The sequence below is a fragment of the Odocoileus virginianus genome, chromosome 16 (genome assembly GCF_023699985.2).
Source record: "Odocoileus virginianus isolate 20LAN1187 ecotype Illinois chromosome 16, Ovbor_1.2, whole genome shotgun sequence".
Taxonomy (NCBI): Eukaryota; Metazoa; Chordata; class Mammalia; order Artiodactyla; family Cervidae; genus Odocoileus; species Odocoileus virginianus.
In genome coordinates this window covers 35,105,766-35,131,296 of record NC_069689.1, presented here as the reverse complement: position 1 = coordinate 35,131,296, position 25,531 = coordinate 35,105,766, and the positions used below count along the sequence as shown (strand labels likewise).

General features: G+C 36.0%; 1 protein-coding gene across 3 annotated transcripts in view; it reads right to left on the bottom strand.

Annotated features, from left to right (window-relative positions):
* Positions 1–25,531, bottom strand: part of PRKD1 (protein kinase D1) — a 328,618-nt gene that overhangs the window by 61,944 nt on the left and 241,143 nt on the right. For 2 of the 3 annotated variants that reach the window (XM_020913363.2, XM_020913365.2), the window contains exons 3-5: positions 19,257–19,388; positions 17,796–17,956; positions 7,420–7,443 (exon numbers count right to left, since the gene is read on the bottom strand). In XM_020913363.2, the coding sequence (XP_020769022.2) occupies positions 7,420–7,443; positions 17,796–17,956; positions 19,257–19,388 (317 nt within the window). The remainder of the gene's footprint in view (positions 1–7,419; positions 7,444–17,795; positions 17,957–19,256; positions 19,389–25,531) is intronic. The other variant, XM_020913366.2, reaches the window with a different exon arrangement.

Here is a 25,531-nt window from a genome sequence, read left to right as displayed (position 1 = left end):
GAGTTTGAGACCTCTGGATTAGATAAAGACATAAGACACTTTCTATAACTTTTGTATGTACCAGATTCTTTTCATAGCACTTTATGTAAATTCATCAACTCATTTCAATCTCATGATCACCAGATTTTTTAAAGATAAGGAAACTGAACCGTAGAAAGATTACATCATCTGCCCAAGATCATACAGCCTGTAAAATGCAGAACCATGAACTCGGGTAGTCTTGTTCCAGGCTTGCTTCCTCTTTTCTTAGACTCTCCCAGCTCTCATATCCCTGATTTTAAACTAATATAAAAATATAAAATATTTTCTGCCCTTCATTTAAGTCAAAGAAGAGTTCATAGAAATGAGAATAACAAAGCAATTGTATGTTCTACATGTCAAGTGCACTGTGAAAATATTGTGAACCATTTAACCTTAAACCACAGGAAGAGACTTTCAAGCAGTTTGCCTGTGCTCGGAGGATAGCATGAGAGTCAAACATGTGTTCCATAACATTATAACTAGCAGAATATATAGCTTCTATTGTTAAGTATCACTCAGTTACCTGTCTACTTTCCTATCCAGCTGCTGTTATGCTTAAAAGATATAAGCATAACTATGTGACACAAAGCCAACCAAACATTAATCTTTTATTACTAAAGTTTTACGATCTAGCCTTTCTGATTATCACAGAACTGGGCAGAATAGTGCCTTACAACACTTTGCCCCTACTGCTATCAAGATGGATCTACCTAATTTAACAAGTGTTTCCTAGGACAAATCCTACCCAAAGGCTCAAGTCAGATGCTACAGGACATACAAAGATTAGTCAGTAACAGTCTCCGTGCCCAATAAGCTTGCTACCCAACAGACTTCTGGACACAACATAGTTGTTATTTTTAACTTGTGCCCTTTCCTTCTTTGGGTTCTGCCGTACTCTTCCGATTCCAGGTCATACATCACCTTCTCCAAAAGGGCTCCAGACAACCTCTTCCTGCCCACATCCCTTCCACACTCTTTTACTCTCTGGCACATCATACTTTCTCATCCAGGGCAATTACTGCAGCCTACAACTTGTCTTACTTACCTGTTTATTAGGTAAACAGAACTATCTCCCTTCAGTAGAATATAAGTTCCATGAGAATGGGAACTTGACAATTTTGTTCATCACTGTATCATCAACTTCTGGAAAACTGCCTCACACAGAATAAGTGCCCATGTGCATCCAGGTTCAAAGAAAAAATAAACCACTTCCATGGTGAAGATGAAGGGGTCATTCAGAAAAGGAGCTTCCCGAGGAAGAGGTACTGGGAGTAGACTCTGAAGTGAGTCCTGCCAAGCGATGGCTATGTTAACTATTATTAGCAGCCAAATTCTCTTTAGGACAATTCAGTCCTCCCAGTCTTTGGACTGACCAGAGATTTCTTTTATATACTCTGAAGCCTGTTTATCCCACTTGGAAATGCTTATCTAGCCTCACCCATCATCACTACTAGCGGAACCTGACAGTGAATGCTTAGTCTGAGGCTCTTTTATGAAGGGAAAAGAAACGATTGACGTCGTTCCACAACACTTAGATGAGTATTTCATCTCAAAAATGGGGAATCTGGGATTTTCCAGAGCAGGTCCTGGGAAACAGGCAAGTAACACCCCTGTGAAATGGAGTTCACATATGAACACTCTGGTGCCATGCCCTTAATTCCCTGAGTGGAGGGTATGGTGTTTGGTAAATTTTAAATTGTCTGGTGCTATTCTGTTACAATTTTGACTCTATAGGCCTGGAACTACCTGCCAAGCATGCAGATAAATGAGTTTGGCTACTCAGTTGGATACCCTAAATATATAGCATAAATAAAATCTAATCAACACCTTTTCAAAACAGTGAAAAGGACTGCTACAGGGCAGAAAAAAAGTGTACCTCCTGCTCAGAGGTGATGGATGCTGTTTCACAGTAGAGAATCCACTTTTAATGTTTGAAGCAATTTGTGAAAGCTTTCACACTAATAAAATATATAATCTCTTAAAAACACAAGGTGATCTGGATTTGCTGAGTGCTAAAGCAGTCCTGGAAGTTACATTAACTTTTATATTGCCTCACTCTTTTTAAGTAAACAGAAATGAAGGATAAAGGAATCTAACTATTTTCTTAAGCAATCCACCCTTTCCAGGGAAAGCACTAGACCTGTTGGAGACTTGTTACAAATTGCATGCACTGTTCTTCCAAAATGTCAGTTACTTACAGCCTGTAAATCTGTGGGTTCTTGGAGGAAAGGGGGAACATAAGACCACCTCTCCATACAGATACACTTGAGGGCAGTGTAACCTTAATGTCACATGCTATACATTCATAAAATAAAAATGAAGCATTTCCACTGAGGAAGAAAATAACTTTTCATGTCAACAAGTGGAGGACTTTGTCAAATTTCATCTACATATAGAATATGAACTGGAAGGTAAGCAGATCATGTGGAAAATTCAAGAATAGAGATTTTAGGGATACATATTCTCATAGTGGGCTTCTATGGTGGCTCAGGATATAAAGAATCTGCCTGCAATGCAGGAGAAAGTGAAAGTGAAGTCGCTCACTTGTGTCCAATTCTTTGTGACCCCATGGACTGTAGCCTACGAGGCTCCTCCATCAGTGGAATTTTCCAGGCAAGAATATTGGAGTGGGTTGCCATGCCCTTCTCCAGAGGATCTTCCCCACCCAGGGATGGAACCCAGGTCTCCCGCATTGCATTGCTAGCAGATGCTTTTATTGTCTGAGCCAGCAGGGAAGTGCAGGAGACTGGGGTTCAATCCCTGGGTCAGAAAGATCCCCTTGAGAAGGGTATTTGACCCTGATTGAATTGACAGGGGGTCTGGCCTCAATTTATGAGTTCATGGGAAAGCTGAATGAAACAATCTAAAAAGATGCCTTCCTTTTGATTACTGCCTTGGACATACCAAGGAGAAGCTGGAACAAGCATGACATAAACACAGTGCAAAGCTGCAAAGTTGCCTCTCCATTCAAAAATGGCCCACAAGGGTAACTCTACAATATTTTATAGAATCTTAGCCTATAACAATCAGTGATGATAGCATGTGTGTATATGTGCACATGTGTTTTCGCAAGAATCAAAGAGTAGATTTTAATGCAACTTAAAACAGAGAAAGAAAAGTATGAGACTTTTTTCTTTACCTACCAAAAGGAAAAAAAAAAAAAGAAAGAGTTGACTTTTTAAAGTATAGGAAAGAATTAACTCAGTGAAATTATGTCAGTGTACACAGCTCCAGAGAAACAGACACTTCCAAAAACTGGGCTATTTGGGGGAAAGTCCATTTGTTCATAACTTCTGGACTCTGTTTAATCTTGCAGCTCACTATATTTATTACCAAAATTGCAATACTCTTATTACTCTTCTTGAGAAGGGAGTGATGAATTCATCTCACCAGACAGAACCAATCTAATGGTTAAAACCAGGTCTTGTGGACCAAGTAATATGTTGTACCTAAATATTTGTGAACACAGTGATAAAACATTTTAGAAACTGAATTATTTCTAAAGTTTCCAGAAGTTTAATTTATAGTACCAATTCCAATCTTCCACTCTTTTCACTCCTCCTCATTATTTCTTCTATACAAACCTTTATTTTTTTCCTGGGTCAGAACATTTATGACAAGTAAAGACGAGCAACCTTTTTTCATAGTACTCAGCTAGGAGCACTGTGGTCACAACTGATGAATCTGGCAGGCTGGATGTAACACTAGATGGGTACAGATAGCCACTGAGCAAATGCTTGTCACTGGTAACAGGGCAGGTGTGGGGCTGTTTTGCATCTTAAAACAGAGAACAATGCTTTGTGTCTTAAGGCATGGCTTGTGGAGGAGTGTTATAGAGGCCGAGGTATCTTTGCAATATGAGTGCATGAGTCTTCACTAAAGATTCATTCATTTAAAAGATCAATCAATAAATGTGGACAAGTGGTATATGATGTCCCCTTCCTCAGTGGAGTTCATGAAGAACTCTCCAGCTGTGTTCAAATTTAGAATTACACATTTGGAAGTCTATGTGCAGAGTACAAAATGATAATGTACATGTGATAAGTTAGACACACTGAATGAAATCAGGCAACAGCTGATTAACAGCACATCAAAGTAGGCCTCACACTCTTAATTTTACTCATGCGCTCCTTCCTGACAAACCTACCACTACATTTACTCTTCTGACTCTCAGGAGAAGGGCTGCTTGAAGAATTCTTGGATGTCTTTTCCTCACTGGAAGTATACACTGGAGAACTAGTTTACACAATCATCAAAAGAAATCTCGAAATATCTGGCTAATGTACTACATAGACGTCATGGCACATATTGAAATGGAAAAACGACTTATTCATTCAGATTAATCACCAGGATTCCTGGAACTCCAGAACACAAGTGTAACCAGTAAAGTCTCTACCTCTAGATAGACTTTTGCTACTTTGGAAAATATCCTGGAAAATATCTGGCGAGAAATTTCACCATAGTTACATTCAGGATTAGAAATAACTTTTCCCCCATTATTTGCTCATTTGAAAGGAATCTATCTTGACTCTTATAAAGCGTATCAGGATCATATCCAATTACAGGTAGATAATGTAATACTGGTATGCTTGGTTTTTTTTTAATTTATTAACGAACAGAAACAGCAACTGAATGAGTCATTTTGTGTGGAGAGTTTCTAGGAAGTATGCAGTAAAGAGTTCCTTTTAGTACAATGCTTGTCTTAATTAAATGGGGCTCAGTAAACTTTATAAAAAATAATAGCAGTTTACAGCAAATTATTATTTAGAAAATATGTATCCTCTCATAAAAAGTTAAACTGAATATTTTCCAAATTTTGTAAAAAAAAAAAAAAAAAACCCTAAAGGATGTGAAGTGTAAACAGTCAAACATAGGAAAAGCTTTCTAAATAAGAAATTTATATTCTAATAATATCTGTAAGGCAGTCTGAATGCTAAGAATTACCAAAAGACTTGTCTAGAAGCATTTAATTTCACACACACATACACAATTCTAGAGACTTTTAACTTCAAAGCTGTAATAGCAAATGTTTCCTTAAAGACATTTTAAAACATTTAAAATAACTTCAGCAAAGTTCTTAAATTTTTAAAAAATTCCATAACGCCTACCTAACTTAAAAAAAAAAAAAAAATCATGCCATGACTGTATCCTGTCCTTTGTATTTCCATTACAAAGGACACCGGTGTTTTAAATTCTGTTCCATTTTCTAACTTGACTTCAGCTCACTCATGTAAAGAAAAAACTATTGTTCCAAATCATTTGAAAAGAATATAATATTTAATCTGCCTATGATGATTTATTTTCAATAGTATTCCACTTATAGTAAGATAAGGAGTGAAAATATGTTTTCTCTGTTTTAAAATATCAGTATGGGAAAAACCCATCAAAAACACATGTAAAACTGAAGATATACTTCCATCATAGATTAACAGTCAGAATAGTACATATTCTAAACAACAACCAACAGGCAACTCAATAGAGAAAAAGACAGGGAATTCACCACAGGTAAAATACAAATGGCCAATAAATGAAAAGCTGTTTCTCCTCTCTACTAAAGAAATGATATTTACTAATAGAAATTATTTTACCTATCCAATTAGTGGACAATTGGATAACTTAAAAATACTGATAAAATTGACTGTTGGGAAGAATATGAGGAAACAGACTCTCACACACTGTAGTCAGTGAAGTCATAAATTTAAACTTTTACAACCTTTTGAAGAACTAGTTGGCCACAAAATGCATATATTGTTTAGTCTACTTGGCTTCTAAGGATATAACCTACTGGAGTCATTCAATAAATACTTACTGATAAACCTATAATTAAACCTCCAGTTTTTACAAATGTGCAAAAAATACAGACAAGGACACCTATTTCAGTGATGTTTTTTAAAAAGGAACCAATCTAATTGATAGATTAATTAATATTCATCATTGCAATGTAATACCAGAAGCTTCTACAGGAACTTTTTGTTTGCATTTTGTTTCCCTTGGGAGCTAATCCATGAAGGCCTAAGCTGCCTGTGAACTGTACAACTTGCATAGAAAAGCCAGCTACTCTTCAGTCCTCTTTTATACAATCTGCTCTGAGTTCAGTGCAGGAGGGTGAAGGGGAAAATGCTTCCTATCCTTGTTTGGCTTTATTCCCAAAGGATAATTTGAAGGGAAAGATACTACTCCACATTTAAAATTATGTCTGGAAGGCATTGAAAATTACAAAATTTAAATTTATAAGAATATCACTGACCTAGCATTTACTCTGGACTTTTCTAAGTAGGGCACATTTTGAACTAGGTTGATTTTTTAAACATGGGAATTTACTATTATTGCAGCAGATCTCTTCATTTTACATCTTATGAATCAAGCTATCTTGACTTCTCAATTTTATTTAACCCAGAACATGTTCTGGTTGTGTTTTCATTAGTGTCCTTTGTTAGAGTTACCTTAACAAGACCATTTTAGAATGGACACTGATAAGGGTATTTGACATTTATAGTCTCGTGAAGGAAAATAATAATATGTCAACCCTCAATTCACCAGAAGTACAGAAAAGAAAAATGAAACATTAACAAGTCAACTGATCAAAATAAGTTATCACAATAAGAGCACTGTTGTATATCCTGCTTTAACACTTGACTTCTCCCCAATGTTTAGGTCATTAATTGCCTAAGATGGATAAAAAGTCAATTTCTGAGGGGGTATTTCTTAAAACCTTTATGAAAGAAATGAGCTTCTTTTCCATATATAATTTCTTCTTGGATTGAGACCTTAATGCATACAGTTGCATACCATCCTTTCTAAATAGATTGTGATTAGACTGTAAATCGACTGTGATGATACATTTAGGAAAAGCTCCTTTTCTGAAAAGTTACAGTCATTTTCAGACAGTGGCTGCTCTGTGCCTTACTGTGCCAACCAAAACTGGTGGATATCAGGATAATGACCTCACTTAGCGTGGTTCTGTGGTACCAGCACCAGCATACAGTTCTAACATGCGTGCATTTCAGTAAATGTGCCACCAGGGTTCTGTTCTCTTCTGTGTCCTATATTCTTCTCAACTGGTCTGCTCAGTCTCGTAGAAAAGACACCAATATTATGGAATCAAGGAATCTAAGGGCAAAATTGAATCTAATGAGCCATCTATTAGTCTAAAGCATGCATTGCTCTTTGTCTTACCGAAGACTGCGAAAACTTGAACAATAACATCAGGAAAAGAAAACCACCACCAAAACCACCCGTGGGCTTTCTGCAGTTCAACAGGTTGGATTCTGAGCTAAAACTCTGACCTGAGTATTCTCACAGAATCAAAACAGATAACTGTCTGATGTTAATTTAATATTATAATGCTAGTTTACAAAAAGATAGTGAAGCACATTTCTAAGTAGAGATAGTACCTACCTCAAAGCCAGGACTCACAGGAGACTGAAACATGAAGTTGTAAAGAGCAAAAAGCAGACAACGGTGCAGAATAAAGGAAGGAAAAAAATAAGAGAACCATGTTATTAGAATAAAGCAATGCAGGTTGCTCAACAATATTATTAGCAAATAATAGATCTGTTTTCAACAAAAAGCAAAATGTTATACTAATCAGTCTTTGTAGAACTGCAACATCTGGGTTAGAAATTACTTTTTAATATTTAAATGGGACTAGAGACTTTAAGTTAAGATTGCAAAAACAAAGTTTATAGCTTTGAGCTGGTAGAGGGGGAAAAATATCTGCTTATCAGTGTCAGTGATGAGAGACAGTTCATTCACCTTGTTGAAAATAAATCAGAGACGGAACGAAGCATTTTGACCTTTAAGTGAAAGATGAGATTTTTCTTCACAATAATTCATCCTCTCAATGGGAAAAGAAAGGAAAAGGTCATCAAAGTAATCAAATGTGACATAGTTGTTATCTGCCTTCAGGCAGGAATGAGCTCATGAATAATCAGTATCAGTCAGTGCTGTATAAACCTGAAAAGTCCAATATAGGCTTAGAGTTTTAATGACAGAAATATGTCTGTGGTGTATTCTTCGCTCATTTTAGAGTCTTTGATGTATAGTATTGCTTTCCTGTCTGATTTCATCCAAGTTTGAAATATAATTCAAAAGTTGAAAGGTTATTAAAAATTTTTTAAGAGGAGGAATATCAATGAAAAAACATTTTGGTTAAGTAAACAAGTATCTGGTAATTTATGCTGAATACGCTTTTTTTCATCTCTGTTTCCTCAAGCTTTGAGGGTCACCTGTATTTGATAACTAGAAATCAAATCTAAACTAAAAATAGCTGACTCTCTTAAACAAAAAATGCATGACTGTGTTTTGAAATCAGTATTGAATAAACCATTACACTTTGAGAAAAATCCCAGTATTTTTTCTCTCAATCCCTAAGTATCCTAAGTTGCAATCTACTGCTAAACCATTTTGTCAGAGACTTTGGAAAGTGATGTACATTACACTGAGGTTCTGCTAAGATTAACTGTTACTCAGCAATACCTGTGTTAGATTACTGGATTAACAAAGCATGAGCAGAAGTCAGGGACAACAATGGCTCATTTGGCCAGATCCAAACATGATTTTGGGGGAGAAATTATAGAACTGTTTCAATGTACTTTTATGGAACATTTTCATACAGAGGCAAAACTTTCTCTTTGGGAGAAGTCAATCAAATTTCCTCAATTTCTAAAATAAGATATGATCCTTGTCATCAACATATCTCATATCCAAAGCACAGGATTTTCTTCCAGTGTAGCTCTGAATGTCTTTATTCTGGGCTATCATCAGAATTCAAGTCTAGCTTAGTGCTGGTTCAGTGCTCGATACTTGAAGATGGCCTAGGCAACATGCGTTGACTTATGCCTTTAAGTTACCATTTCTAAAAGACTATTTTTTCCCATTAGGTATTTCCGGGTTTTGTGAGAAAAGGGGATTCCATATTTGAGTCAGTTTAGGAGCACTGAGTTCATTATTGTAAGACTTCTGTGAACCATAACTATGCTCAATGAATACTGTGATGTCCAGTACTTGGATGGACAAAGAAGCATTTCCTAATCTTATCTGACTAGGAGAATGAGTTTTTGGATAATATTTTATAGCATCATTATCTTAAAGAAAACATTTTGGGAATCACACACCTCTGTATTTTTCCCTTGCTATCGAATTAGAATCACCAGAAATGTCCATAGGTCACCAAGAAAAAGAACACCACCTGTTCTTTCAGGAGTTGGTTGGAATATTCTAATAGAGCTTTGTATTTATTTTTGTTTCCTCCTTGAAGGAAGGTCATATGAATAACAGTTTTATATCTGTGGTGAAGGCTACTGTAGAAAATGTTTACATGTAAATGAATACTATCTATATTAGGATGTTGTGGCATATTACTTTCATTTAGCACTCAGAGAATTTATGTTTCCTGTTACTGAATAATGCAATTTCTATAACTTTAAATTGACTGACTGGAGTCTCAGAATTAAATTTAATTATTAATTATTCTGATATAATATTTCGTTCTTTTCTCACATGATTTGGGATAAGGAATTGTAATGACTTTGTAACTTGCTATTAGGATACGTACTGGCTATTGTCATTTTAAAATATCTTTACTGAGGTACAATTTTTATGGCATAAAGTACAGGAAATTCTAGGTGTACTTCTTGATGAACATAAAAGCATGGACCACTACCCAGATCAAGATACAGAATATTTCCAGCATCCAGAATGGTTCTCTCCTGCTCCCTCTTAGCTTATTAATCAGAACTTCAGACACTAGATTCATAAGCATATAAACTTTGTGTCCGTTTTTTCCCCTAAATATTATTTTTTGAGATTCATTTATGTTGTTGAAGGAATCAAAAGTTCCTCAATTCTATTACTGTATTGCTATATACTACTATTTCATTATATGACTTTACCATTATTTATGTGTTTCTAGCTTTTAGCTATCATCAATAAAAATGCTAAAAAACACACTTTTAACAATAGGATTCACACTGACACCACTCCCCTGCCCCACAAGATGAAATAGTTAGGTATCCATGTAAAAAATATGAATAAGATTTATAAGAGAAAAAATACAAAACTTTGATGAGTGACATCAAAGAGCTAAATAATAGAGATATCCCACATTCACATTTAGGAAGACTCAATACTCTCAATTTGTCAGTTATTCTCAACTTCACCAATAAAGTCAATGCAATCCCAATCAAAATTGCAGCTAATTATTTTATGGATATTAAGAAAGTGATTCTACATCTCATATGGAGAGGCAAAAGACACAGTATAGCCAACGCCATACTGAAGAGAAGAATAAAGTTAAAGGACTGATAACTATTCAACTTCAAGAGCTACTATAAAGTTATAATAATCAAAACAGTGTGGTATAAGAATGACAAGTAGATCAATGAATCAGAATAGTGAGTCCCTGAACAGGTCCCCATATATACAGTCAATTCACCTTTGACAAAGGATCAAAGGCAATAAAATGGATAAAAGATGGCCTCTTCAATAAATGGTACTGGTACAGACAAATTTAGATGCAAACATTACATGAATTAAATTAATTAACTTAGATTAAGAAGTGAATTAATCTGTCTATGGCCATACCACCCAGACTGTGTCCAGCCTTGTCTGATCTCGCAAGCTAAACAGGGTTGGGCCTGGTTAGTACTTGGATGTTAGAAGTGAATTAATTTAAGTTATTTTAATTCTACATGAATCATAGACCTAAATGTAAAATACAACACTATAAAAATCACAGGAGAAAGCATAAAAGAAAACCTAGGTGACCTTGGATAGGGTGATGCCTTTTAAAATACATAACCAAAGAGATAATCCATGAAAGATAAGCCCGATTTCATTAAAATGAAAAACTTCTGCTCTGCAGAAGACAATGTCAAGAAAAATCAAAAGATAAGTCACAGACTAGGATAAAACATTTGCAAAATATTAGCAAAAAACACATCTAACAAAGACTGTTTTCCAAAATATACAAAGGACTTTTTTTTTTTAATTTTTTTTTCCATTTATTTTTATTAGTTGGAGGCTAATTACTTTACATCATTGCAGTGGTTTTTGTCATACATTGAAATGAATTAGCCAAAGATTTACATGTATTCCCCATCCCAGTCCCCCCTCCCACCTCCCTCTCTACCCGCTCCCTCTGGGTCTTCCCAGTGCACCAGGCCCGAGCACTTGTCTCATGCATCCAACTTGGGCTGGTGATCTGTTTCACCCTAGATAATATACATGTTTCGATGCTGTTCTCTCAAAACATCCCACCCTCGCCTTCTCCCAGAGTCCACAAGACTGTTCTATACAAAGTACTCTTTAAAATTCTACAATAAGAAAACAAACAACCCAATTTAAAAATGGGCCAAACACCTTAATAAACACCTCACCAGAGAAGATATACAGACAGAAAGTATGCATATGAAACGAAGTTTCATATTATAATATGCCATCAAGAAAATGCCAGTTAAAACAAGGAGAAACCCCTACAACACACCTCTCAGAATGCAAAATCCAGAACAATGACACCAGATGCTGGCAAAAGCATACAGCAATAGGAATTCTCATTCACTGCTGGTGGGAACGCACAATGGTGCAGCTACCTAGAAGACTGGCAGTTTCTGACAAAACTTACCATCTGATCTGGCAAATACACTCTGTGACATTTACCTAGAAAAGCCAAAAAGTTATGTTCACACAAAAACCTATACACGATGCTTATAGTATCCTTACTCATAACTGCCAAAATGTGGAAGCAACCAAGATGTCCTTTGTTAGGTGAATGGATAAACAGGGACACCTGTGGAAAGCACAACAATGGAATAATAACTTAATTCACATTAAAATTAAATGAGGGGTCAAGACATGAAAAGACACAGAGGATACTTAACTGTGTCCTACCAAGTGAAAGAAGCCAAACTAGAAAGGGTACATACTGTATGATTTCAACTATATGACATTCTGAAACACCCAAAACCACAGAGAGAGCGGAAAAAAAAAAAATCATTAGTTGTAGGGGTTAGGGGGAGGGGATGAGGGAAGAATAGATAGAGCTACGAGGACTTTTAAGGCAGTGAAAATATTCTGTATACCATGATGATGAGTAAATGTCATTATACATTTGTCCAGATCCACAGAATGTATAACACCATGAGTGAACTAAAGCAAACCATGAACTTTGTGTGATTATGCTGTTATCGATGTATGTTCATCAGTATTAGCAAAAGTACCACTCTATTGAATGATGGTGATAATGTGTGGGAGCTTTGGATGTGCGGGGGCTATGATAACATGTGGGGGTGTACGGGAACTCTCTATGCCTTCCTTTTGATTTTGCCATGAACTTAAAGCTGCTTTTAAAAAGTGAAGTCTAAAAAAAACTTCTAAATGCTTGTATATATCTTTCCATGTATGTCTATACACATTTCTGGTAAATATATACCTAGGAGTAAAACTGTTGAGTCACATGATATGTATATATTCAGCTTTAGAAGATAACTGCCAACCAGAATGCCAAAGTTGTTAAACCAAATTACATCTCCAGTAGTAGTGTGTGTGAGTTCCAGTTGTTCAATATTTCAACACTACTTGTTACTGTCAGTAACAATACTTGTTATTATTTGTTTTCTCCCAATGTTAGGTATTCTGTGCTGTGCTTAGTCAGTCGCATCTGACTCTTTGCAACCCCTTGGATTGTAGACCGCTGGACTCCTCTGTCCGTGGGGATTCTGCAGGCAAGAATACTGGAGAGGGCTGCTATACTCTCCTCTAGGGGATCTTCTCAACCTGCAGACTGAACCCAGGTCTCCCACACTGCAGGCAGATTCTTTACAGATTCTTTGCCATCTGAACCACCAGGGAAGCCCATGAATACTGGAGTGGGTAGCCTATCCCTCCTCCAGGGGATCTTCCCCACCCAGGAATCAAACCAGTGTCTCCTGCATTGCAGGTAAATTCTCTACCACCTGAGCTACCAGAGAAGCCCTGCTGTAGAGATATTTCATTGTAGGTTTAACTTTAGACTGTTTGATAACTAACGATGCAAAATATATTTTCAACGCTTATCAGCTGTCTTCTTTTGTAAAGTGCTGTTCAAGTACTTTTGCTTATATCTTAAATAAGGTTGTCTGTCTTTTCAAGTTTCACAGATGTTATTCATACATTTGGATATGAGTCTTTTACAAGATATATATACACATATTATATATATTGAAGATGTCTTCTTTTATTCTATGACTTGCTTTTCCACATTTTTAATGGTATATTTCACTGAAAACAATTTGTTACTTTTAATGGTGCCCAATTTATCAGTTTTTTTACCTTTGTCATCCTTGGTTTGAGTCCTATTTTTAAAAGTTTCTCATGACTCAAGTTATTGTAGATATTCTTCTGTTATTTCCTAGAAGCTTCTAATCTGCCTAGAAGTTATTTTCATGTGGTATAAGGTAAGGTCATGATTCATATTTTCCACATACACATACAGAAATACTTGTTAGAAAAAAATCTTTTTCTCACAGCGGTGGTATAATTGTCAAAAATCAGTTGGTCTGTACACGCACAGAGTTTCTGGACTCCTCCTGTTCTGTTTCATTGGTTTATTAATATTTTTATGTTCCTGTGTAATACCACATTGTCTTTATACTTAATCTTGTGTAACACCACATTGCTTTAACTATGACTTTATGGTGGTATATTTGGGAATTCTCCAGCTTTGTTCTACATCAGGGGTTCTCAAACTCCACACTACTGACATTCTAAACCAGGTACTTCTTTGCTTGGGGGCTGTCTGGTGCATTGGTCCCTCAAATCCTAACTGTCCTGGTTCTTCTTGGGTACCTTTAAATATTGTTTTGTTATGTTCTGTTATACTTTATTCAGCTTTTATAATTGCCCCTTATAGGAGAGTTGATTGATACAAGCTTCTTCATAGCTAGGAGCAAAACTTCTGGAGTAAATTATTAACTTTTTGCCTAAGTCTAAGCCTTGCATAACATGATTTCAAATAAATGACTTTCCTTAACATTTCCTTAATATCACACAAACATCTGCATTTTTCAAAAAAATGATGTGTAAGTCACAAATAAACTAATTGGATCATTTAAGCTGGAATCAAGATTTCCAGGAGAAATATCAATAACCTCAGACAGATATGCAAATGACACCACCCTTATGGCAGAAAGTGAAGAAGAACTAAAGAGTTTCTTGATGAAAGTGAAAGAGGAGAGTGAAAAAGTTGGCTTAAAACTCAACATTCAGAAAACTAAGATCATGGCATCTGGTCCCATCACTTCATGGCAAGTAGATGGGGCAACAATAGAAACAGTGAGAGACTATTTTGGGGGGCTCTAAACTCACTGCAGATGGTGACTGAGCCATGAAATTCAAAGACACTTGCTCCTTGGAAGAAAAGCTATGACCAACCTAGACAGCATATTAAAAAGCAGAGATATTACTTTGCCAACAAAGTTCCATCTAGCTAAGGCTATGGTTTTTCCTGTGGTCATGTATAGATGTGAGAGTTGGACTATAAAGAAAGCTGAGTGACAAAGAATTGATGCTTTTGAACTGTGGTGTTGGAGAAGACTCTTGAGAATTCCTTGGACAGCAAGGATATCCATCCAGTCCATCCTAAAGGAGATCAGTCCTGAATATTCACTGGAAGGACTGATGTTGAAGCTGAAACTCCAATACTTTGGCCACCTGATGCAAAGAGCTGACTCATCTGAAAAGACCCTGATGCCGGGAAGGATTGAAGGCAGGAGGAGAAGGGGACAACAGAGGATGAGATGGCTGGATGGCATCACCAACGCAATGCACATGAGTTTGAGTAGGTTCTAGGAGTTGGTGATAGACAGGGAAGCCTGGAGTGCTGCAGTCCATGGGGTTGCAAAGAGTTGGACATGACTGAGTGACTGAACTGACTGAATCTTGACTTCCCTTCTGCAACTGTCTAAAAGTTTATAAAACTGATTTAGTCTTAGTAAGTTTACTTATACATAATGAAAAACATATTAGTATGCCCTCCTTAAGTACCTACTGAGTTTTTCTTGTTTCCTTCTAACACAAGTGATGATGTACAAAAAGATATACACTCTTGCAGAGATATTAAGCCATTAATTGTCTACATTTTGGACTTTCTTAAAAATGGACTACATCATGGCTGGAATAATGGATACAGTTTACTGTCAAAGTTGATGACAGATAAAGTTTGTCATAAGATCTATGTTGTTATACTTTTCTTTCTATTTTAGCAGCAATATAGAAATCCAAGTTCAACAAACTTGCCAGAAATGGGTAAATTAATAGGATTAGCAATATTTTAATCTGTATGTGAAACAATGATTTTTAAGTTAAAAACAAGGAATCAAGTGTGGAAGAGAAAGTCATTAATCTTACATTTGGGAGAAAATCTATACTGATGGCAGACATGCAACATGGGTGGTCTAGTGGCATCAGTCAGCAATGCCACCTTTATATAGGCCATTATTCTTCTCAGAAGTGGAAAATATTCTTTACCGTACATGGGACTAAAATATTTTAAGTCATTACCATAATATTATCTTTGTGTAGGCATCCACTATAACGTTTAAACTATAGTTACGCGTCTTATGTGTTTTGTCCAGTGATGAAAAGAGACGTATTTGCTATACCCCAAGTGTGCAAAAAGAGACACACAGGCAGCCCCCAGGGACACAAAGGGCTGCGATGAACGTAAAACACACAGTTGAGAGCCACTATGTCACAAACACTATCTCCAAAGGCATTGTTCATTTAAAGATTACCTGAAAAGCATTTTACACAAGGTTATGAAAGTTTACATAATACTTCTCAAAGTATCTTGTAGCCCCAAGTTTTCCCACTTCATAAATATCTTATTAGATCAAACTTTTATAAGCATTCTTGGTAAACATAGCTGAAAATCCCATTTTTAAAATGTATTTTTCAAACATTTTAAAGCATTTATTATAAAATTTTCATTCAGTTATAAATCACTAATGAATCTGACACCTGGTGTACAATATAGTTTATAATCAAGTAATTTGAATAATTAAATAATTAAGTAATTTGATTAAATAAAGCAATTAAAGCAATTAAATGATCTGGGTGAAAAACACAAAAACCCGCTTAAAGACTTTGGTAATCTAAATTAAATTTGTATGTAAATTATATGTATGCAAGCATGTAATAATTTAATTTATATTTATAAACTCTAAATGATATATATATGATGTTTGGAAGTATATATACACATATATACATGTGCATATATGCATATATTATTAAAAACTGAGATTGCTTTAAAAGAAAAATATTCAGCATTAATTATCTAGATTCTAGTCTATTCTAATGATGAAAAACTTTAGAGTTTAACCTTATGAAATTGTGACTAATTTTTAAAAATATTTTCCTGGTAAAACTCAAAACAATACAAACTGATTTACAATTCTGTTTCTTAAACTTGTTTAAAAGTGTCTATCCTGTAAATAGTATGATTCTCATATTTAAAAGCAAGAATAACTGCTAACTTATAGAATCAATACTTACAAAACTTCAAACAAAATCAAGAACTTCAGAATTGGGAAGATAAAATGTGAATTATTTGAAAAAGTAAATAGAATTTGACGTAAGTACCTTTCAGTAAGAGTATCATTAGTTATAATACAACTTTCTAGAATAATATATAATCACACACATGTATTCTGAACAGTCACCAAAATATAATATATTCTATTAGCTACTGATGGGATTTACTGCCTGCCTTACCCTAACAGGTTCACTTCATGAAAATACAAGAAACTCCCCCCGAAAAAGTCACAGTAACAGAGTATGGACTTTTCTTATTTATCAAAATAAGCATTCATTTGACTTAGATATCTGGTTTATGCTGTAACAAAATTTAAGTGATATAAAGATCACAATAAAATAGTTTCCAAACAATAAATAAATTAATATGACCTTTATAGAGATGGCTTCAAAATGTATAACCCCTCTCCACTCCAGGGATTTATTGAACCTAAATGTTTCATAATTTTTATCTTTCTCTTTAATTCCTATTTACAATAATTAGATTATAAAATGTTTTTTGTAATACCTACTGTCAGAGCGAGTAAACGTAGGATTTCTAAGCTCACACCATTAGCTTTTTTCAGAAAAAAAAGTTCTTAAACACTGAACATAATTATCACAATTTTTGCTTTGCTTTGAGTGTCTCAAAAATCCAAATTTAACATTCTTGAAGAAAATATGTAAGTCATATCCACAGATATATATGGAAATATTTAAAGTACTACATGCTGTTTTTCTCATGACATTTGTCAATCAGTGTCACTGTGACAATATATCGGCACATATGCCATTAATGCCAAACAAGTAAATACCTTCATCTTTTCATAAGAGAAAATTGCACATTTTCTCCCACAATAAACAGTCAGCTATACCACAAAGTACTCTAATAATCTTCAGAGAAGAACATCTTTTATCTCTGGTTTCCAAGTTTTGACAAACTATGTTTTGCAACATTCACACATTAGCTTGTGCTCCGTGACCATGATGAAACCTCACAGATTTTAAAACTGCTCTAAGCGCACAGATAAGAGCAAACTTAAAGCTGCTGGGTATTTGCTGAGGCAGTGACCAATCCACAGCACAGGCCCGGAAGAAACACAGTCATCAACACCCTGGCTGTGTTCTCCCTCCCAGGGCACTGTCTTGGACTGACACTGTCACCACATCATCCTTCAGATTTCCCATGTAAACTGGGAAACAGCTGAACAAAGAGGCCATACCAGAAGGGGCTCGTCGGGGGCACTGGTGGCGAGCTCGGCGGACGCTGTGCGCACAGTGCTGAGCCCGGTAAGGGAGACATTCGAGAGCCTTCTCCGCCTCACGCCACTGCAGTTGTTGGGGATTTTAAATGCACATCTCTTGTGGTAATTCAGCCCACATCCTAGAAGGAGAAAGCAAAAATGACTTTTGTTCAAGGATAAATTAAAAGCTACTCCAGTATATGGTATAACTTATGAATTTTGAGAAATAGTACTGCTTCCATTTTTCTTCAGGCTGTTTGAAAATTTAAATTTTCTCTTAAGCTTTTTCTGCGCTTTATCATCCCAATATGTCAATAAGCGGGGTTTTGAAATCTGATGTTAATGGATGAGCTCAGCAACCAGTCTGGTTATCAGTTTTAAACATGTTTTCTAACATAAAGGACTTGGTCTTTGAGGGATCCAGCAACAAAACTCCAAAGAGATGACCTATTTTTAGCTGCTATAAGTTCTATTGTGAGGGAAAATTAATCATAATGTTTCACAACTTCTGAACTATACTGATTGAATCAAGACTCCACAAAACTTGTTTGTCTACCTGGCCTTGGACAATTTACTTCACCTCAGTCTTTCTGTTGGTAAAATGGGGATAACAACTACCTTGTAGAATCATTAAGAAAATACGTAAAATATTTCACATGCTAGTTTCCACAGGTAAATCATTAGGAAAGCACTGTTTTTCTCTCAACATTTTTACTGTTCATAGTTTTCACATTGTAATTTTACCTCAAAATTTTCCCGTGTGTCACATAGTAGACACATTTTCATACAACTACCCTTTAGGCAGACTTTCTTCTACCTTTTTACAAACAAATATTCAGAAATTATGGTTACCTTATTTATAGGATTCATCATGAAAGCTTGGGTTTTTTGGTCAACAGCTCTTTCCCTCCCTACTCCACCTCTTAAATAGTAAAATCAGGGTATAATCTGGTTTGTTTTTAAGAATACATCATGGTGTTCTAGAAATCGAATTGAGCAGTTCAAGGAGTTCTGTCCATAGAAGACGACACAACCATGATCTTGGTGTGGAAAGCTTGGTACATGCTCCAGCCGGTCACTTGACAGCTGAGTGATCTTGGATGGTTTGATTAAACTTCTGAATCTTAGCTCATTTCAACAAACATTTATTAAATACTTATCATTCCAAGTTCTAGCTTAAGATATAAATTGTAATGTTTAGTATGATCGACAGCTTATAAGAGTGAAACACATCCACACAATACAGGGGGAAAGATAGGAGAATCTGGTTTCCCAGATCAGAGTTAGTATGTTGAAGACAGGAAATGAACAGAATAGAATCCACACACTCCCCAGATCCATGGAAGATATCTGAGGGAAAGAAATGGCAGGAAAAGGTCGCAACACAAGCAGGTAACCCCAGCACGTATTCCGTTGGGCTAGGAAGGGAAATAACTTTACCTTCGCATTTAAGGCCTTGACGCACCAGCCCCCAAAGCATTTCTCCACAGTGATCACAGAAAGCTGGAGCTCTGTATGAATGAACAAACAGAGTGTGGGGGCGAATCTGAAAGTCTTCAAAGGTGGCGGAAGCTGTAAAAATAAAAAAACATTGAAAAATAAGTTGAATGAACACCCTCATCTGTAGATAATTTGTATGCATGATAATTACTACGCAAGTGTGTATATAACTCTCGGCAAAGTTAGGAAAGATGCAACACTGCTTGACTTTCAGCCATTCTACTCCATCCTTCCCAACCACAGCTTTACAAGTGGTGGCACAGGAACCTCTTCCTTGTCTTCCTGCTTCGAAGGTCTCAGACCACTTCAAAAATAGCCCAACGGATACTTGTATACGTGTGGCTGAGTCTGCTTTCTACCTGAAACTATCACAACATTGTTAATCAGCTATACTCCAACATAAAATAAGTTTAAAAAAATAGCCAAAATACTAGAAGAATGAATGAAAGGATAAGTCAACTTGATTTATAGATAGGGGATGTTACTTGAAAATACTTTGCTTCTTCTCTTACTTTAAATGAACCCAAGGTATTCAGAAATATTAAAGGAAAAGAAACTCTTGATGAATTTTATTTAGACAGATCAGAAGAAAGTGTACTTGAATATGACCTTGAAGAGCGGTACAGTAGAAGGGTGAGGTCCAAGTGGAACATAAGAAATCTAAGCAGCCTCTTTTGGGGAGATAAAGTTGTTTGAACTCTTATGCAATATAACCAAGCATTTAAATCCTGACCTAAAAATAACAAGCTGCCTCTTCACCAACATGCCAAACAGAGGGATTTAATATATACACTGCTGAACTTCAGTCCACTTTGAAAAATATACTTTAGTAAATCATATTCATGCTATAGGGTATTTTTATTATTGCTTATTGTTATTTATTCTATATGATGTTCATATAGAGTATTGAAATTCATTATATTTTAATTATACTTTTCCATAGGATTTTTAAATTATGTTTTGAAAATATGTTTCTTTTGCTGTTGCTTAAATCAAGAAATAGAAAGGTGCAGAGAATACAAAGTGAAAGGCCACCCCTTTCTCCCAGATTCTGATGAGTGGGGCTGTATTTTCTAGACCTATTTGCACACATAGCCTGATCCTGAGGCTGCCGAGGATAGCCCAGGAAGAGCTGACCACAGACTGAGAAGAGCTGGGGGGGCTTTGCCATTACCTGAGGGACACCTCACTTAATCGTCATGAGCCTGCGTTTCCCACACATAAAAAGAACGGTCTGACTGACGGTGACTTCTCTTAACCCCTGAAGCGTAAACTTCCATTAATCTTAGAAGAGGACCAGGTGCACTTAATTTCATAAGGTTTTATGCAAAGAGAATTTTGTGGGAAACTGAGGTCTTACATGGATCATTCTATTCTGCCTTCCCTTCTCTGCCTCCTGTTGGTCTTCTTGCCTCGCTTTTTCAACACTTATTAAACGCCTTTTCCATGTTGTCTGTCAATGGCACCAATCCAGTCTAAAAATGTAAAGATAAGTAAGACATATTTACAGAGCCTACCAGACCAGCAGAAGACCAGATAAAAAGAAATTTTAAAAACTCCATAATAACTTTTAAATAACTTAAAGTAACTTTTTAAGGTTCAAAGAAGCTACAGTTTGGCCTAAGTTACTAAACAGGACTGAGACTACAGCCCACAAGTGTTTTGTCTCCAATCCAGGCTCCTTTTCATCATTCCTGTGTTACATCGTATCTTTCCTAACTCTGCCTCAAAAGTTATACCCAAAAGCCCCACTGTGCCAGAAATAAACATCTGCAGTTTTCCTGCTGGTGCCTCGGATAGCAGGTATGGGGCAACGAATCGCCTGTGGAGAATACTTATGAAGTGCTTACCTTGCTAAGTATGCAAAGTGTGACAGAGTGAATGCTGAAGCTGTAGGCCACTCACCCCTGCTAGCTAAGTGTCCAAAACTAGGAGGACAACTTTGAGAGTATCATATCCCCCAGGGCGAATGAAAACAGAACATGCAGGAAAGTGAAACACTTCAATCAGAAATACTACTGATGGTTCGCAGAACATATAATTGGACCACAAAAGGAGATGGAAAATTTTAATGGGTTGGTTTTCCCTTGAATCTTGAATAAAAGTACTTTATTCCAAATTAATGTGCTTTATTATTGGAAATAAACTATCAACTTATTAAAGGTACAATTTTTACTCAATGGAAAGATAACAAGAATGATAATACGGTTAAAGTTTATTGTACTCTTACTGTATACTGGACCCTACACTAAGAGATTAAAGTGTGGGAAGAAGGAGCTAATCAAAGAATTGTAGCCAAGTAACCTGCTCTAGCATTACCTACAAGGAGTTCTGATTAATGTTAATATTTCTTACAAAAAGAATTTCAATTGAAATAAGATTGAGAAATTGCATTATTATGTTTCTCACTTCAAGTTTCACAATATTATGGTCAATGCTTATTCTAAGTAAATCAGTAAAAAGGTATGGTTTGAGTACCAATCAATTTGCTTTTATAATCTGGTCAAAATGTGTCTAATTTTGTAAATGCTAAATCCTCCTTAAAATTGGTCTCTCACCATCATGGACAAAAATTGTTTTTAAGACATCAAAGAAAATAGCTAAAGAAAATATTTTGTGCCAACCATTAACTCCTAACTTCTCCCCTGCCTCTCCCTCCACTCCCTACTCCCACTGAATGACACCCAAACAACTATGGCAATACCATGATAGCAATTAGTTAAATAATTACGGTAGTTTTCAAAATAAGGAAACTTAGTACCTGACAATACTAATACCTAGCTGCATTCAGATTTTTTGAATTAATCAGAAAGAATATAAATAATTAAAAAGATTTTCAAAGACACCCCCAACCCAATTTATGTCAGGTACGTTTGTTTTTTCACTTTTTGAAGGGGATTAACATTCATAAGCAGTTAGCACCCTTGACTTATGTTTAAATGCCATTTTCTAAAGTTCAATTTTAATTTTAGAATAATTAAATACATTTTTAAAATAAAACTACCAAGTATGGTGAGGTTTCACGTGCATTTGAAATCAAAGCACAACATCAATTCATTATGAATTTACCTGTTTCTGCACCCTGGGGGAAATCAGCATTAGCTGAGTGTATGCATGCCATCTTGCCTAATCACAAAATTGCACTGCAGAGATAATCACTTAGCACAGGAAAACAAAGTGCATGCTGTAATTCCATTTCACTTAAGGTTTGGAAGCAAAATGGACAGAGGAGAACAGGAACATTAAAGTGTTTAGAGATTCCAAGAGAGGACAATGTGCTATCTGTCTGGATGTCACAATCAATCAGGTGACCTAAATTAAAACCATAAGACAAGGCTACCCACTGAACACAATGGGCCCCTTATACTGGTATTTGTATCTCTGATTTGCTCTATTCACAGTCTATTGTTATACTCCGTGGTACAGGAGAGGAGAAAATGACATGCTTTCCTTAGTCACTGAGCATTTGAAACAGGTAATTGAGCCAAAAACTCTAAGATAATCAGTACTTCTTTTAAGGCTCATTAGAAATTGTTGCACAAAATGGAATAAACTGGTTAGCAGTACAGAAGAAATTAAGCTTTGGAAGCAAAATAAATAATCTCTGGAGGTCAAAGTTACTTGCATAATAAAATAAAATAATGTCCCATCTTGCAAGATTTTCAGTTAATTTCTCTTACTGGTAATTTTGGCAACTGGGGAGAAGCATTAACTCTTTCTGGCACTGACCGTTTGGAACAGGTATAAGAAGAAAAAAAGCTTAACACATTTCACATTATCATCTCATTCAATTTTTCACAAGGACTTTATGAAGTAGATATTATTATTCCACTTTAAAGATGAGAAAATTGAGTCCCAGAAAAATTAAGGAGCTGTCCTAGGTGACACAGCATCTTGATTCAGACAATATGACACCTGAACCATACGAACTCTTAATAATCATCATATTCTCTGACCATTGAAATTCTGTCAATTATAAATTTTCTGCATATTTAATGAATCACTAGGAAAAGATTCAGAAAAAAAAAAAAAGAAAGAAAGAAACACTGCAAGTAAATATAACACACCCTAAAGGCTTCCGGGTGGCTCAGACGGTAAAGAATCTGCCTCCAATGCAGGAGACCTGGGTAGTCTCTAGTTTGGAAGATCCTCTGGAGGAGGGCATGACAACCCATTCTAGTATTCTTGCCTGGAGAATTCCCATAGACAGAGGAGCCTGGTGGGAGCTACAGTCAGTGTGGTCGCAAAACTTGGACACAACTGAGTGATAAGCACATTGAAATGTGTGTCCTTACACAGAGTTGCAAAAAAAAAAAAAAATACTGAGGAAAAATGTCCATGAAATAACATATAGAATGAAATTAAGTCAGCTTATGATCAACATTCATAAAACTAAGATCATGGCATCCGGTCCCATCACTTCATGGCAAATAGATCAGGAAACAGTGGAAACAGTGGCTGACTATTTTGGGGGGCTCCAAAATCACTGCACATGGTGATTGCAGGCATGAAATTAAAAGCTTGCTCTTTGGAAGGAAAGTTATGACCAACCTAGACAGCATATTAAAAAGCAGAGACATTACTTTGTCAACAAAGGTCCGTCTAGTCAAGGCTATGGTTTTTTCCAGTGGTCATGTATGAATGTGAGAGTTGGACTATAAAGAAAGCTGAGTGCCAAAGAATTGATGGTTTTGAACTGTAGTGTTGGAGAAGACTCTTGAGCGTCCCTTGGACTGCAAGGAGATCCATCCAGTCCATCCTAAAGGAGATCAGTCCTGAGTGTTCATTGAAAGGACTGATGTTGAAGCTGAAACTCCAATACTTTGGCCACCTGATGCGAAAAGCTGACTCATCTGAAAAGACCTTGATGCCGGGAAAGATTGAAGGCAGGAGGAGAAGGGGACAACAGAGGATGAGATGGTTAGATGGCATCACCGACTCAATGGACATGAGTTTGGATAAACTCCAGGAGTTGGTGATGGCCAGGGAGGCCTGACATGCTGCGGTTCATGGGGTCGCAAAGAGTTGGACATGACTGAGCAACTGAACTGAACTGATGATCAAAAATCCTTTTAATATGCTTTCTGTATATTCTTCATTTTTTGAAATCCTCCTCCCTCCAAAAAAACTGGAGTTAGTAACAATAACTGGATTTAAAATTTTCACAAAATCAAAGGTGATGCATAATTACAGCCTGGAGTTTGTTTCTATGTGATAACCAGTGTTATTCAATTGATAAGTCTGACCCAAAGCAAAATGTTATAAAGCTTTAAAAACTGTTAAGATTTTTTGTAGATAAATTTGTTTTTCTTAACTTCTAGAATGTTGAAAATAGCTTCTAAATACCACACCCCCGATAAATATACATACTCATCAGTTTTAAGGTATCCAAAGGATAAGAAACTATACCCACTTTAACATCTTATCTTTCATCCATACACACACATAATAGATACACATAAATAATCCTCTGCCAGTCATGGACAAAATCCTCTGCCATCTGAGAGTTTTCATTCATGTAAAAACTACTCACAAATAAGTTTATTGCATTGTAAACATCTCAAGTCATTAGAAACATATTTTTTTTAATATTGAGCCAAACACGAGTCCAAACACTACTCTGTAATTTCTATTTAGTGGTGACAGTTTAAAAGCAAGCACTTTAAATTAAGACATTTTTGTGTCTTAATTCATGTAGGTCAAGCAGGCTGAATACCTTTAAGAATATAGTCGATTAACATTATGTTTTACTAATGTATCTAGAAACTACTATATAGTAATGTGTGTACATATACCCATATATTGTCATACAATATATACTGGAAATAGGAAAATAACAAGGAATGGTATCTGCTGTTGAGGGTTCAAAGTCACAACGAGGATGAGAGACCCATAAATAATCATAATACAAGACGCAGAGGTGAAACACAAAAGAGAGGGTAGCTGAGACCGCCTGGGTCTATCAGGTAAAGCTCCATCATGAGAGAATCACTGAAGAGAAGCCTCAAGAGTGAGGAGTATTTTGAAAAGCAGAAAAGAGGATAAAGGAAAAGAGGAAACACTTTATGTAGCCTGATTTTATTTAAAATTATCTACATCCTTCTCCATGATTATAATTTTGTGGGTTCTTGATACGTCACCATCCTTGGTGTAGTGTCAAGACAGTTAGCAAGGGTGACTCCAACACTGTCCATGGTACAGGTCACTGAGAGCAT